General features: G+C 40.2%; 3 protein-coding genes across 3 annotated transcripts; 1 reads left to right on the top strand and 2 right to left on the bottom strand.

Moving 5' to 3' along the window:
* Positions 1-3,144: 3,144 nt before the first annotated feature.
* EAH_00020080 (hypothetical protein, conserved) lies at positions 3,145-5,224 on the bottom strand (the record flags this gene model as incomplete). Its single annotated transcript, XM_013397227.1, has 3 exons — positions 3,145-3,149; positions 3,263-3,501; positions 3,936-5,224. The coding sequence occupies 3 exons, from the start codon at positions 5,222-5,224 to the stop codon at positions 3,145-3,147; spliced, it is 1,533 nt and encodes a 510-aa protein (XP_013252681.1).
* Positions 5,225-6,882: 1,658 nt separating this feature from the next.
* On the top strand, positions 6,883-8,071 carry EAH_00020090 (hypothetical protein; the record flags this gene model as incomplete). Its single annotated transcript, XM_013397228.1, has 2 exons — positions 6,883-6,994; positions 7,863-8,071. The coding sequence occupies 2 exons, from the start codon at positions 6,883-6,885 to the stop codon at positions 8,069-8,071; spliced, it is 321 nt and encodes a 106-aa protein (XP_013252682.1).
* Positions 8,072-8,323: 252 nt separating this feature from the next.
* EAH_00020100 (hypothetical protein) lies at positions 8,324-9,385 on the bottom strand (the record flags this gene model as incomplete). Its single annotated transcript, XM_013397229.1, has 2 exons — positions 8,324-8,621; positions 9,360-9,385. The coding sequence occupies 2 exons, from the start codon at positions 9,383-9,385 to the stop codon at positions 8,324-8,326; spliced, it is 324 nt and encodes a 107-aa protein (XP_013252683.1).
* Between the last annotated feature and the right edge of the window lie 919 nt (positions 9,386-10,304).

Raw genomic sequence — 10,304 nt, forward strand, 5'->3', positions numbered from 1 at the left:
TGCTGCTGCTGCTGCTGCTGCCGCTGCTATTGCTGCAACAGCAGCAGCAGGTCCTGCTGCTGCTGCTGTTGCCGCTGGTTCTGTCGCTGCTGCTGTTGCTGATGCTACCTGTTGCTGTTGCTGCTGCTAGCTGTTGCTGCTGCTGTTGCTCCCTGTTGCTGCTGCTACCTGTTGCTGCTGCTGTTGCTGCTGCTGCTGCAGTTGAGCTCAGTCTTCGTCGCTGCTCTCCTCGCTGTCTGATCCGTCCGATATAAGACCTGAACAAAAAGGGTTTAGGGTTTAGGGTTTAGGAGAGAAGCAGCAACAAATACTTTTAATCAATAGAAAAAATAAAGAAGACAGACAAATAAAACAAAGAAAGTAACTAAATGTAAATAAAGAAGAAAAGAAAGAGTTTTAAAAGGCAAAGACAAATAAACACAAACCACCACGTTAAAACAAACAATTAATTAAAATGTGCTGTTAAGAAGAACTTAAGAGAGAAATAAACAAAACAAACAAATACAAGAAATCTCATTTAAAAGAAAAGAGAGACGGAGATAAACAAAAAAAATAATGCAAAACGGCTTTAAAAACAAAATAAATTAAATAAATAAATAAACATGTAGAGATATACTCTCAGATAAACATAAATAAATATATTAAATTAAATATATAAAGTAAATAAAATAAATAAATAAATAAATAGATACATCAACTAGTCTATATAAACAACAAATGAATAAATAAACTAATTAAATAAATAAATAAACAAAAAACAAACAGATAAATAAATTTAATAAATAAACACATACAAATAAATACCTCTCTCAACCCACCAAAGTAAACAATAAAAAACAAATTAAATAAATAAATAAACGAACTAATTAATTAATTAATTAATTAATTAATTTATTTATTTATTTATTTATTTTGCTCACCCAAGTAAACATTAATAGCTTGAGGAACGATAATATCTCTGATACCCACAGCTATATCATATTCTCTGCTGAGTTTGCGCAGCATTAGACGAACTTCCTGAGGTGTACAGACACCGCAAGCTGCCTATACACCTAAATATTAAGAAATATAAAAAGAATTATCTTTAAAATAATATATAATATATGTATGGATGCTTAATAATGTATTATTTATGCTATCTTTCTTTTAGTCTCTATATACAGATTTACACACAACACACACAAGCTGTTTATACACATGAAAATAGAGGATAATTAAAAGAATTGTCTTTAAGATTATTTAATTTATTAATTTATTAATTTATTAATTTATTAATTTATTTATTTTTATTGTTGTTTATTTAGGTGCGTTGAAGCTGCTTCTTTCTTCAATAGACCCCTATTGATTATCACTGCCATCGCAATGTGTTTTTATTATTTAGTAAAATAATTAAAATAATAGAATAAAAACAAAAATAATAATTATTATTATTATCATTATTGTAAATATGATAAAATATAGTAATAGTAAACAAGCAAAATTAATACTAATCAAGCAAACAAATTGAGAAGGAAATAATAATAGATAAGCGTATATATATATTATATATAAAATATATATAATTTATCTACGCATAATATATATATATATATATTATGTGCACATATATATCTATATACACTTAATATATATATTAAATAAACAAAGCAATAGAAGCAGCATAAGCAAATAAAACGAACAGCGCTTAATAAATAAAAAACATAAAAATATTTACATTTGATCTGTTGTTATTTTTATTGTTATTACATTAATTATTATTATTACTATATTACTAATTATTACTATTACTATCATTGCTAATATTATTATTATTATTATTATATTAATAATTATCTTAATTATGCTAATAATTATTATTATAAACAACTCAGAGAGTCTCTCATAATATCTATAAAGAGTAGGACAATTAATATATTATCATCATTATAATTATAATTATAATTCTCAATATAATAATAAACTTACAGAGTCTTTCATAATATCAATAGAGTATTACTATTAGTATATTATTATAAATATAAATATAAATATAAATATAATTATAAACTTACAGAGTCTTTCACAATATCAACAGAGTATTACTATTATTATTATTATTATTATTTTATTATTATTATTATTATTATTATTATTATTATTATAAACTTACAGAGTCTTTCATAGTATCTATTTCTTCTCTCTGAGGGACGCTTGAATCTGTAAAAAAGTTAAAAAAAGAATTCTTTTTTTCTTTCTTTTTAATTATACGCACTTCGTTTGTCCGCACATTTCGCTGTTTTGTTATTTTTACAGAGCTCGTCAGGTCCTGCAGTAAATCAATAGATAGATAAATTAAATAAATTAATTAATTAAATAAATATATATATATATATATATGTATATATGTATATATATATGTATGTACAGACATATAAATAGATTAATAGATTCATATCTTAATGAATAAATAAATACGCAAATAAATAAAAAAAGAATAGAATCTTCCCATGTATTCCTTAACACATATAATAAATATAATCATATATATATATATAGCTATTATATATATATATATATATGTATATATATATATATATAGTAGCTAGCTAGCTAGCTAGCTAGCTAGAAAGGAAGCCCTCGTCACATGCAGTGTGCAAACCATGCAATAAAAAGCTTGCAAAATCAAACAAGGATTTAAAGTTGACGGTTTAGGGTTTAGGGTTTAGGGTTTAGGGTTTAGGGTTTAGGGTTTAGGGTTTAGGGTTTAGGTTTTAGGGTTTAGGGTTTAGGGTTTAGGGTTTAGGGTTTAGGGTTTTTAGGGTTTAGGGTTTAGGGTTTAGGGTTTAGGGTTTAGGGTTTAGGGTTTAGGGTTTAGGTTTTAGGGTTTAGGGTTTAGGGTTTAGGGTTTAGGGTTTAGGGTTGAGGGTTTAGGGTTTAGGGTTTAGGGTTTAGGGTTTAGGGTTTAGGGTTTAGGGTTTCGTTTGCCGTTTGGGGTTTACCATTCCTTCCTTCCAGTATATTTCAGTTCCTATGGTTTTATCTAAGACAGCTTCATCCCCCTGCTTTTTCATGCAGAAGCGTTTCTTAAGAACTGCATTAGAAAAGAAAGGGTTTGAAGAGAAGAAGAAAGACAGAGAGAAACCCTCTTCTATTTTTAATTGTTTTTCAACCTGAATATCATTTAAATATAAAAGAGCTGCGCTGTCTCCTGACTCTAAACTGCTTCTTATTCTTCTGTCTCTTTCTAATACACCCAACCAAAACCCTGGTAGTCCAGGTGTACCGACACTGTAACTGCTGCTGCTGCTGCTGCTGCTGCTGCTGCTGTTGGTTTCGTTGCTGCTGCTGTTGATAATATTCATTGAACCTGATCCAGATACCCCTGCTAAGGCGGATGGAGGGGCCCCTGCTGCTGCTGCTGCTGCTGCTGTTGCTGCTTCTGCTGCTTGCTGCTTCGGGGGTTCAGACAGCAGCTGCGCTCGCTCTCTATATAGCGGCTGCAAGCGCTTTTCGTACTGATACCTGAAAAGAAATAAAATAAAATATATTTATTTCATTAATTTATTATTTTCAATATTATTTTTACAGTAATAAGGGTTTATAAGGGTTTATAAGGGTTTATAAGGGTTTATAAGGGTCTATAAGGGTTTATAAGGGTTTATAATAATTAGGGTTTATCAGGGCTTATAAGAATAAGGGTTTATAAGGGTTTATAAGGGTTTATAACAATAAGGGTTTATAATAATGAGGGTTTATGAAAATTAGGGTTTATGAAAATTAGGGTTTATAGGAATTAGGGTTTATGATAATTAGGGTTTATGATAATTAGGGTTTATGAAAATTAGGGTTTAAGATAATTAGGGTTTAAGATAATTAGGGCTTAAGATAATTAGGGTTTAAGATAATTAGGGTTTAAGATAATTAGGGTTTAAGATAATTAGGGTTTATGAAAATACTTGAGGAGCTGTATTTCTTCTTCTAATTGTTTTTGTATTTTGTTTGCTTCTTCATCGAGCTCTTGAAGTTTGCCTACGAGGATTTTTTGTTCAGGTTTAAGCTGTTTAAGAAGAGATATTTCTTCTTCTTCTTCTTCTTCTTCTTCATCTGTCTCTTCTGCTGCTGCTGCTGCTGCTGCTGCTGCTGCACCATCATCTTCTCCTCGCAGCATACGCAGTGCTGCTTCAAAAGCCTTTCGAGTATCTTCTGCATGCTTCACTACTATTGTTGGTGCTGTTGCTGCCTCTGGTGCTGCTGCTGCTGCTGCTGTATCAGTAGCAGCAGCAGCAGCAGCAGCAGCAGCATCATCTGATTTTTCGCTGGCTTTGTTTTCGTCTTCTTTTAATTTCTTCTGTCTTTCTTCTTCTTCTCTTTGTTTTCTTTCTTCTTCTTCTTTTAACTTTCTTTGTTTTTCTTCTTCTTCTTCTTTTTGTTTCTTTTGTTTTTCTTCTTCTTCTCTTCTCTTTCTTTCTTCTTCTTCTTGTCTCTTTCTTTCTTCTTCTTCTCTCTTTCTTTCTTCTTCTTCTTTTAATTTCTTTTGTCTTTTTTCTTCTTCCTCTTTTTTCTGTCTTTCTTCTTCTTCTTTTTTCTGTCTTTCTTCTTCTTCTTTTAACTTTCTTTCTTCTTCTTCTTTTAACTTCTTCTGTCTTTCTTCTTCTTCTTCTTTTAATTTCTTCTGTCTTTCTTCTTCTTCTTTTTGTTTTCTCTTTCTTTCTTCTTCTTCTTCTTCTTTTAATTTCTTTTGTTTTTCTTCTTCTTCTTTTTGTTTTAATTTGAGTTGCTCTTCTCTTTGTCTCATTTGTTTGACGATCTCAACTGCGTCTGCACCCTCTTTTCTTTCGTTCTCTTCTTCTTCTTCTTCTTCATGCTTTTCTTTTTCTTCTTTAAATACATCTGTCTCTACACTGTACGCTTTCTTTAAACCAATACCTAATAAACCTTTTTCAGCTTCCTCCTGCTGCTGCTGCTGCTGCTGCTGCTGTGGCTGAGACTCCTGCTGAGGCTGCTGCTGAGCTTTCTGCTGCTCCTGCTGCTGAGGCTGCTGCTGAGGTTTCTGCTGATCCTTCTGCTGAGGCTGCTGCTGTCCTTGAGGCTGCTGCTCCGCCTTCTGCTGCTCCTCTGGGGGCTGCTGCTGCTGCTCATCCTGCTGCTGCTGCTGCTGCTGTTCAGTTTCTGCTGCAGCACTGTCGCCGTCGCTTGCAGCAGAGGCTGATGCCCCGCGTTTACGGTTCCCCTTCTTGCCCCCCATGTTTGAGGGTTTAGGGTCTAGGGTTTAGGGTTTAGGGTTTAGGGTTTAGGGTTTAGGGTTTAGGGTTGTGTGTGTTCTACCACTAACAGCATCGGGAGTTGCTATACCGTCTGGGGTTTAGGGCTTAGGGTTTAGGATTTAGGGTTTAGGGTTTAGGGTTTAGGGTTTAGGGTTTAGGGTTTAGGGTTGGTGTTAAGCCATGACGATCTGCGCGTCAGCTCCTACGAAAACCCTAAATCATAAACCCTAAACCCTAAACCCTAGCTAGACCTTAAGCCCTCGATGCCTGAGCTCAAAGCCCTAAACCCTAAACCCTAAACCCTAAAACCCTCGTAGGTAAAAAGAGAGAAAGGGTTGCAAGACAGACTCAAACTCGGAGTTATTTCTTCAGCTACCAACCAAGGTAGCAGCAACAGAAGCACCAGCAGCAGCAGCAGCAGCAGCAACAGCAGCAGCAGCAGCAGCAGCAGCAGCTAGCGATGAGGTGCTGCGGTGTACACAGAATAAAGCGTAAACCCTAAAATCAGAAAAAAGCAGCAAAGAAGTTTATATAAAACTCCGTTTGTGTGTGCGTTTGAGGTGTATGTACACTAAGGGCATGCAGCAGCAGCTCGATCGAGAGCAGCAGCAGCAGCAGCAGCAGCAGCTGCTGCTGCTGCTGCATCGGTGGCGTGCAGCAGTTGTTGCTGCTGCAGCAATAACTCCAAATACTATTTTAATGTTAATTTCATTTATTAAAATAAACAAAACCTTTTGCGTTTAAATTAAAATCAACGACAAACACAAAATGCTGCTGCTGCCCAGTGGTCCTCTTGCTGCTGCTGCTGTTGCTGCTGCTGTTTTTGCTGTTGCTGCTGCTGTTTCTGTTTCTCGCTTACTGCGTATCTGCTGCTGCTGCTCTGGCTTTAACAGGAGCTGCTGGGGTTGCTACTGGCTGCTGCGGTGCTGCTGCTACTGCTGCTGCTGCTGCTGCTGCTCCCGTCAGTTGGTGCTACTGGCTGCTGCTTGTTGCTGCAACAGAAGCTGCTTGAGCTTGCTGCTGCTGCTGCGGCTGCTGCTAGTTGCGTCACTAGAGACGGCTAAGGCTGCTGCTGAGCAGCTGCAGCAGATGAAGCTGTCTCCCCGTGCTGCTGCTGCTGATGCTACTGCTGCTGCTGCTGCAGCGCGTTGTTTTTGCTGCTGTTCTTGCTGCTTCGGCGGCAACTGCTGCTGTTGTATCTGCTGCAGCAGGTAGCCGCTGCAGCTCCTGCAGTTGCTGCTCAGGCTCGTGTCGGTAGCTGCTGCTGCTCTTGCTGCTGCTGCTGCTGCTGCCCCTACTATGGCAGCAGCGGCATGTACAACTCCTAATGCTTTTGCTAGTGCTATTGGTGCTGCTGCTGTTGCTGCTGCTGCTGCTACTGCTGCTCTTGCTGCTGCAGACGGAGCAGATGCTACTGCTTCTATGGCTCAGCAGAATAACTCCTAAACCCTAAACCCTAAACCCTAGGACAGAAGCGCCAGAGCGTAAACCCTAAACCCTAACAAGCAGAGGCGGGGTGAAGTCTGAGCGTGCAGCAGCAATCACTGCCTTAGCAGCAGCAGCAGCAACTCCAGCAGCAGCAGCAGCAACTACAGCAGCAACAACTGTAGCAGCAGCTAACCGCTTTGATGGGTAAGCTATGATTGTTAAGAGCAGCACCAGCAGCAGCAGGAACAGCAGCAACAGCAAGAGCAGCAGCAGTAAGGGCAGCAGCCGCAGCAGCAAGAGAAACAGCAGCAGCAACAGCAGGGGTGGGTTGAAGCGCTTGCAGCAGCAGCAGGAAGGAGTGCAGCAGTCAACAACACAAACCGCTAGCTAGGTAGGAGACCCTGCTGCTGCTGCTGCTGCTGCTGCTGCGGCTGCAGCTTATGGTGCTGCTCGAGATGCCGTCCTATTGCTACAGCTCGGGATGCTGCTGCAGCTGCTGCTGCTGCTGCAGCTGATGCTGCTGCTGCTGCTTTTGCTGCAGCGGCAGAGGGAACAGCTCTGCATGCAGAGGCTCGCACCTGGGACACTCCATAGAAGGAAGGTTTAGGGTTTAGGGTTTAGGGTTTAGGGTTTGGTGTTTAGAGCTTAGGCTGAGGGTTTTGCGTTTAGATGTTAGGGTTTAGAGTTCAGGGTTTAGTATTTACGCCTCATGCCTCAGGGTTTAGGGTTAAGGGTTTAGGGTGTTTAGGGTCTAGGGTTTAGGGTTTAAGATTTTAGAAGGAGGGAAAAGAGTTCGGTATCCAAGCTTGGCTGTAAACCCTAAACCCTAAACCCTAAACCCTAAGCCTCAAACCCTAAAGCCTAAACCCTGAAACCTAAACCCTAAACCCTAAAGCACATCTCCTATACAATGCCTTCACGACTTATTGCAGCAATAAGGGTACATAAATAAAGGTTTAGAATTAATAGTTTAGGGTTTAGGGTTTAGGGTTTAGGGTTTAGGGTTTATGCGCAACCCTAAACCCTAATGGGGGGCCCTACGGCCGAGGCCCCGAGGCTGCGATATCAATACTTGTTTTGTCTTTGTCTTCTATATAAAACAAAAATATATTTTATTTTTTAGTTATAATAAATAATTTCGGCTAGTGTTTAGGGCTTAGGGTTTAGGGTTTAGGGTTTAGGGTTTACGAGCGCCTCAGAGTGCTGCAGTTAACCGAAGCAGCAAAACCGACGGCAGCAGCAACTGCAGCAGCAACAGCAGCAGCAACTGCATCGACAGCAACAACAGCAGCAATAACCACAGCAGCAGCAGCAACAACAACAACAGGGCCAGCAGCAGGAGCAGCAGCAACAGCAGCAGCAGCAACAGCAGCAGCAACAGCAGCAGCAGCACGAGTTAGTGAATGCCTGACTGCCTTCTTTCGAATTGTTGCAGCAGCAGCTGCTGCTGCAGCAAAAATAAGCCGCTCCAAGGACAGCATTCTCAGCATTTTTAGGGTTTAGGCTTTAGGGTTTAGGGTTTAGGGTTTAGGGTTTAGGGTTTAGGGTTTAGAAGATGAAGGGCACATTGTTTGGCAGCTGGGATATGTTGAAGTACTTAAAAAGAATTCATATTACTTATTCTAACAGGAGACCTAACACCAATCAAAACGCTAAGTCAGTTGCTGCTGCTGCTGCTGCTCTTGCTGCTGCTGCTGCTGCTGTTGCTGTTGGAACTGCTGCTGTTGGTCCTGATGCTGTTGGTGCTGTTGCTGCTGCTGCTGTTGCTGCTGCTGCTGTTGCTGCTGCTGCTTCTGGTGTTGGTGCCGCTGCTGCTGCTTCTGCTGTTGGTGCTGCTGCTGCTGCTTCTGCTGTTGGTGCTGCTGCTGCTGCTTCTGCTGTTGCTGCTGCTGCTGCTGGTGCTGTGCTGCTGCTGCAATTGGTGGTGGTGCTGCTGCTGATCGTTTTTGCCTGGGGTTAGGCCATTTGGATATGTGATGGAAGGAAGGGGTTTAGGGTTTAGGGTTTAGGGTTTAGGGTTTAGGGTTTAGGGTTTAGGAGGGTGCTGGAGATGCGGGTTCCCTTTGTTTGGTACAGCAGCGCGCATAAATTGCTGCTGCTGCTGCAGCTTTTGTTGCTGCTTTATGTTCCGCTCTTGCTGCTGCTGCTGCTGCTGCTGCTGCTGCTGTGTGCAGGCGTTTGCTGCTGCAGCTCTCAGGAGAGAAGATAAAAAAGAAATATCCTCAGCTAACTGTTAGCTACGATATTCTTGACTATGATGCTGCTGCTGTTGTTGAAGCCACTCTAATCAATGGACAAACCCACAAGTACAAGCTGAGGGTTTAGGGTTTAGGGTTTAGGGTTTAGGGTTTAGGGTTCAGAGTCTAAGGGTTTAAGGTTTAGGGTTTAGAGTTTAAGGGTTGAGGGTTGAGGGTTTGGGGTTTAAGGGTTTAGGCTTTAAGGGATTAGGCTTTAGGGTTTAGGGTTTAGGGGGTAAGAGGAGCATAGAAAAGAAAGACTCCAGCAACGACAGAAGCGCATCGGTTGCTGCTGCTGCTGCAGCAGCTGCAGTCATTGTTGTTGCTTCTGTGTCTGTTGCTGCTCCTGCTGCTTCTATTCTTGCTGCTGCTGCTTCTGTTGTTGCTGCTGCTGCTGCCGCTGTTCTTGCTGCTGCTGCTTGCGGTGTACAGGCAGCTATTGGAGGGATACAGCTCAGCCCAGCGGCGAGAGATCATAGACAAGTGGAGGTTTAGCGGTGAGGGTTTGGGGTTTAGGGTTTAGGGTTTAGGGTTTGGGGTTTGGGGTTTGGGGTTTATAACATGGCAATCGAACGCTTCTTTGCTGCTGTTGCTGCAGTTACTGCTGTTGCTGCAGTTGCTGCTGCTCCTGAAGCTGCTGCTGCAGTTGCTGCTGCTGCTGCTGCACATTTGTTGTTTCTGCTGCAGCTAGTTTGGAGCCGTGGGAGGAGGTGCTGGCCCCTAAGCCCCCTGCTGATGCTGCTGCTGCTGCTGCTGCTGCAGATGAGGCAGCCAAGACGCAGCGAGATGTATCTAAGCAGCAGTAGCCGCTTGATTTGTTGCTACTAATGCTGCAGCAGCAGCTGCTGCTATACTGCTGCAGCAGCAGCTGCTGGTTTGTGTGTTGCTGGCATCTGTCTAATGCTACTGCTTCTCTAGGCAGTATGCACTTTTAAGAAACAAAATTTAAGATTTAGGGTCTAGGATTTGTGGTTTAGGGTTTAGGGTTTAGGGATGCCTTCAGGTGTATAGGGAGCTTCAGGTGTATAGGGAGATTTTTCTTTTGAGATTTTCGTGCATTGTTTTGTCTCCAGTTTTAAATCTTTTTGCTGAATTACACCGCAACTATATCGCTACGTCTCCTTTTACTTATAATGCATACTCCCTGTACACTATATATATATATGCAGCTATATTTATCTACATATATTCGCGTATATATATATATGTATATGTATATGTAATTATCTATATATGTTTACCTATGTAGATGCACATATCAATGTATCTATAGATCCAGTCCTACCTGTACGTATATAAGCATGCACATTAACATATATATGTATATATATGCATTAACGTAGATATATATATTATCATATATATATATATATATATATATATATATATATATATA

This window comes from Eimeria acervulina, genomic scaffold (genome assembly GCF_000499425.1).
Source record: "Eimeria acervulina Houghton genomic scaffold, Eah_scaff137, whole genome shotgun sequence".
NCBI lineage: Eukaryota > Apicomplexa > Conoidasida > Eucoccidiorida > Eimeriidae > Eimeria > Eimeria acervulina.